The sequence below is a fragment of the Ictidomys tridecemlineatus genome, chromosome 2 (assembly GCF_052094955.1).
Source record: "Ictidomys tridecemlineatus isolate mIctTri1 chromosome 2, mIctTri1.hap1, whole genome shotgun sequence".
NCBI lineage: Eukaryota > Metazoa > Chordata > Mammalia > Rodentia > Sciuridae > Ictidomys > Ictidomys tridecemlineatus.
In genome coordinates this window covers 73,349,103-73,355,102 of record NC_135478.1, presented here as the reverse complement: position 1 = coordinate 73,355,102, position 6,000 = coordinate 73,349,103, and the positions used below count along the sequence as shown (strand labels likewise).

Here is a 6,000-nt window from a genome sequence, read left to right as displayed (position 1 = left end):
TCAAAATAAAATCTTCTGCTTTGAGATACTATTAAGAAAATTACAAGGCAAGCAATGACTACAAAAAATATTTGCAACACATATATCTGACAAAGCACTGCCAGCCAAAATGTATAAGAGCATGCCTGCAGTTTGGGTCAGGAGCTACAGGATGATCAAACTTGGTCTAGGTATTGATGAGGATGGTCCCACTGCCGATGACACCAGGCTGCTGTAACCGAAGAGATGCCACCCCTGGAAGGAGACGACAACACATCATGCATGGAAGAAGTAGACTAAGCTTCTGAAGAACCACTCATACGTGTGTCCCCCACTTTACCTTCATTCCTGATATGTTTTCAAAGGTTTTTTTTTTGTTGTTCTTTGTTTTTGTTAACATTTATTAAAATCTGTAACGATATCTACTTAAAGGGAAGATAAGATTTCTCTGAACTTTTAAGTGATACTGTGATACTTTAGGCACTATAGCAGAGCTAGTGATGGTTTTTCTAGTTTCACATTGGTTTAGTTTAACAGGTTGAGATGTTGTTCTAAGACATGTAACCTATCGTTAACTCTGAGGTCTAAAGTGTTTGGTATCGAGACTGGAGGAGGAAGTCCCGCCCCGCCCCCGAGTGCTAACCCGGAGGAAGCCCGTCAACCCTTAAAACCCATCAAAAGGGGTGTGGCTACCAGCACGGTTCTGCTGATCCGGGTACCCGGTTTCCAACTCCCCCACCCTTAGCTGCGATAACTCAAAATATTTCCCACAAGCTTTTGGGGGTTGTAGCTATCAACGCAAAACAACAACTGTACAGGCACCTGGTTTCTACCCCAGAGACTACAGCAGGGAAGATACAGGTGGAAGCTCATTTCCTTTCACACTGTCTATACTCACCACCCTCAAGCTAGGAATAGACAATGCCACCTACTGGAAGCAAGGAAAACGGTGTTCTGAGAGACTTTTCTCTCTCTCTTTTCTTCTCTCTCTTCCACAACTTCAGCATATGTGAAACCAAGAACTGTGCATGAACAACTGAATTACCAAAGTAATATAATATAGAGGAATTGCATATACCCCACCTTCCCCCCATTTTTTTCTTTATTTCTATCTACTTTCCTTTTCCTTCTCTTATTTCTCTTTTCTTCCTTGTTATTTTTTTTCTTTTTTTTTCATTCGTATTCTCTCTATCCCACTTTCAATCTCCTAACCTTTGCTATCTATACATAGGGTAACTATCTAAATTCAGATAGGAGGTTGAGTCTATATATTCTTCCATAAATTATCAGTCTATTGGTTAGAGTTCTCCAAAGGTGCTAAGTTAGTTTAACCTCATACCCTCACTCCTTTCCCTCTAAGTATAACATCCTTCGTCTGAAATTAAGTTTTCTATATGCCACCAGATATGGTATGCCTTTTATGAAACTAATGAATATATTCTTAAGTAATAATTAAAACCAATATCTATAGTCTTAGAATCTAACTATAAATGTATTAATAATGAAAACTTGTGCTTAGATAATGGACTGTTGATATTGGGAACTGTTAACATTGTCTTTCTCCGCAAAAGAGGGATTTTGGAGCTATACAAGAACAATACAAATATATAAGGGGAAAAACATTAGCACAACAGTTTCACAAAGCTAGAAAGAATCATGAGCAGTATGAAAAGACAAGGAAAAAAAGAACCACAAACAATACAGGTCAATTCAACATTAGATGAGGTAATATCTGCAGCTGATGGAATTTCAGACAAAGAGTTCAGGATTTACATGCTTCAGATGATCTGGAGTCTCAAGGAAGACATTATACAGCAAATTCAGACAATGAAAAATCACTTTGACAATGAATTACATAAACAAATCCAAAGAAGCAAAAGATCAACTCTATAGGGAGATAGAGGATATAAAAAACAAACAAACAGAAATCCTGGAAATGCAGGAAACAATAAACCAAATTAAAAACTCAAATGAGAGTATTACCAGCAGAATAGAACACTTAGAAGATAGAACTTCAGACAACGAAGACAAAGTTTTTCAACTTGAAAAGAATATAGACAGCTCAACGAGAATGTTAAGAAATCATGAGCAGAACATCCAAGAATTATGGGATAACATCAAGAAACCAAACCTAAGAGTTATTGGGATACAAGAGGGTATAGAGGTCCAAACCAAGGGAATGTGCAATCTATTTAATGAAATAATACTAGAAAATTTCCCAGACTTAAAGAATGAAAAAGAAATCCAAATACTAGAAGCCTACAGGACACTGAATGTACAAAATCATAAGAGATCCACACCAAGACACATAATAATGAAGATGCCCAACATACAGAATAAGGAGAGAATCTTAAAAGCCACAAGAGAGAGGAAGCAGATTACATTTAGGGGTAAACCGATCAGGATAACTGCTGATCTTTCAACACAGACTCTGAAAGCTAGAAGATTCTGGAACAACATATTTCAAACGCTGAAAGAAAAAGGGTTCCAACCAAGAATCATGTACCCAACGAAATTAAACTTCAGGATTGAAGATGAAATAAAAATCTTCCACGACAAACAAAAGTTAAAAGAATTTGCAGCTAGAAAACCAGCTCTTCAAAACATCCTTAGCAAAAACATTACAGGAAGAGGATATGAAAAATAACAATGAAAACCAACAGCAGGAGGTAGTACAGGAAAGGAAAAACTAAGCATAGAGGAAAAAAATCATCTTAAGTAACAAACATAACCAAATATGGCTGGAAATACAAACCATATCTCAATAGTCACCCTAAATGTTAATGGCTTAAATGCACCAATCAAAAGACATAGGCTAGTAGAATGGATTAAAAAAAAAAGATCCAACAATATGCTGCCTACAGGAGACTCATCTGATAGGAAAATTTCCCATATCACTCATACGGACCCTGGAAGCAAGCAGGGGTGTCCATACTTGTATAAAATAAAATAGACTTCAAGCCAAAGTTAATCAAAAGGGGAAAACAAGGACATTACATACTGCTCAAGGGAACCATACACCAACAAGACTTGACGATCATTAATATATATGCCCCAAACAATGGTGCAGCTACATTCATCAAACAAACTCTTCTCAAGTTCAAGAGTCTAATAGACCACAACACAATAATCATGGGAGATTTTAACACACCTCTCTCACCACTGGATAGATCTTCCAAACAAAAGTTGAATAAAGAAACCATAGAGCTCAACAATACAATTAATAATTTAGACTTAATTGATATATACAGAGTATACCACCCAACATCAAGCGGATACACTTTCTTCTCAGCAGCACATGGATCCTTCTCAAAAATAGACCATATATTATGTCACAGGGCAAATCTTAGCAATTACAAAGGAGTTGAGATACTGCCATGCATTTTATCTGATCATAATGGAATGAAATTGGAAATCAATAATAAAATGAGAAAGGAAAAATCCTACATCACATGGAGATTAAACAATATGCTCCTGAATGAACACAGGGTTATAGAAGACATCAAAGAGGAAATTAAAAAATTCTTAGAGGTAAACAAAAACTCAGACACAACATATTGAAATCTCTGGGACACTATGAAAGCAGTACTAAGAGGAAAATTCATGTCATGGAGTTCATTCCTTAAAAGGAGGAAAAGCCAACAAATAAATGACCTCACACTACACCTCGAAGCCTTAGAAAAAGAACAAATCAGCAGCAAATACAGTAGAAGGCAAGAAATAATTAAAATTAGAGCTGAAATCAATGAAATCGAAACAAAAGAAACAATCAAAAAAATTGACAAAACTAAAAGTTGGTTCTTTGAAAAAATATAAGATTGATAGACCACTAGCCACACTAACAAAGAGAAGAAGAGAGAGAACCCAAATTACTAGCTTACGGGATGAAAAAGGCAACATCACAACAGACAATTTGGAAAAACAGAAGATAATTAGAAATTATTTTGAAACCCTATACTCTAATAAAATAGAAGATAGTGAAGGCATCGATAAATTCCTTAAGACATATGAACTACCCAGATTGAGTCAGGAAGATATAAACAACCTAAACAGACGAAGATCAAGTGAGAAAATAGAAGAAGCCATCAAAAGACTACCAACCAAGAAAAGCCCAGGACCGGATGGATATACAGCAGAGTTTTACAAGAACTTTAAAGAAGAACTAATACCAATACCCCACAATCTATTTCAGGAGATAGAAAAAGAGGGAGAACTTCCAAATTCATTCTATGAGGCCAATATCACCCTGATCCCCAAACCAGATAAAGACACCTCAAAGAAAGAAAACTACAGACCAATATCCCTAATGAATTTAGATGCAAAAATCCTCAATAAAATTCTGGCAAATCATATACAAAAACATATCAAAAAGATCGTGCATCATGATCAAGTAGGATTCATCCCTGGGATGCAAGGCTGGTTCAATATACAGAAATCAATAAACGTTATTCACCACATCAATAGACTTAAAGATAAGAACTATATGATCATCTCGATAGACGCAGAAAAAGCATTTGACAAAGTACAGCATCCCTTTATGTTCAAAACATTAGAAAAACTAGGGATAATAGGAACTTACCTCAACATTATAAAAGCTATATATACTAAGCCTCAGGCTAGCATCATTCTAAATGGAGAAAAACTGAAGGCATTCCCTCTAAAATCTGGAACAAGACAGGGATGCCCTCTCTCACCACTTCTATTCAATATAGTTCTGGAAACACTGGCCAGAGCAATTAGACAGATGAAAGAAATTAAAGACATTAAGATAGGAAAAGAAGAACTTAAATTATTACTATTTGCGGACGATATGATCCTATACCTAGAAGACACAAAAGGGTCTACAAAGAAACTACTGGAGCTAATAAATGAATTCAGCAAAGTGGCAGGATATAAAATCAACATGCATAAATCAAAGGCATTTCTGTATATCAGCGACAAATCTTCTGAACTGGAAATGAGGAAAACCACCCCATTCACAATATCCTCAAAAAAAAATAAAATACTTGGGAATCAACAAAAGAGGTGAAAGATTTATACAATGAAAACTACAGAACCCTAAAGAGAGGAATAAAAGATGATCTTAGAAGATGGAAAAATATACCCTGTTCATGGATAGGCAGAAGTAACATCATCAAAATGGCGATATTACCAAAAGTTCTCTATAGGTTCAATGCAATGCGAATCAAAATCCCAACGGCATTTCTTATAGAAATAGAGAAAGCAATCATGAAATTCATATGGAAAAATAAAAGACCCAGAATAGCAAAAGCAATTCTAAGCAGGAAGTGTGAATCAGAAGGTGTAGCAATACCAGATTTCAAACTGTACTACAGAGCAATAGTAACAAAAACAGCATGGTACTGGTACCAAAACTGGCGGGTGGACCAATGGTATAGAATAGAGGACACAGAAACCAATCCACAAAATTACAACTATCTTATATTCGATAAAGGAGCTAAAAGCATGCAATGGAGGAAGGATAGCATCTTCAACAAATAGTGCTGGGAAAACTGGAAATCCATATGCAACAAAATGAAACTGAATCCCCTTCTCTCACCACGCACAAAAGTTAACTCAAAATGGATCAAGGACCTTGATATCAAATCAGAGACTATGCGTCTGATAAAAGAAAAGGTTGGCTCCGATCTACATATTGTGGGGTCGGGCTCCAAATTCCTTAATAGGACACCCATAGCATAAGAGTTAATAACAAGAATCAACAAATGGGACTTACTTAAACTAAAAAGTTTTTTCTTAGCAAGAGAAACAATAATAGAGGTAAACAGGGAGCCTACATCATGGGAACAAATTTTTACTCCTCACACTTCAGATAGAGCCCTAATATCCAGAGTATACAAAGAACTCAAAAAATTAAACAATAAGAAAACAAATAACCCAATCAACAAATGGGCCAAGGACCTGAACAGATACTTCTCAGAGGAGGACATACAATAAATCAACAAGTACATGAAAAAATGCTCACCATCTCTAGCAGTCAGAGAAATGCAAATCAAAACC

The 6,000-nt window shown here is 36.0% G+C and overlaps 1 protein-coding gene across 1 annotated transcript in view; it reads right to left on the bottom strand.

The window, feature by feature from the left end:
- Slc2a11 (solute carrier family 2 member 11) overlaps positions 1-6,000 on the bottom strand; it is a 45,795-nt gene continuing 39,795 nt past the window's right edge. Inside the window, exon 12 of the mRNA XM_078038868.1 lies at positions 1-234. Coding sequence (XP_077894994.1) covers positions 145-234 — 90 coding nt within the window. The 3' untranslated portion in view covers positions 1-144. The remainder of the gene's footprint in view (positions 235-6,000) is intronic.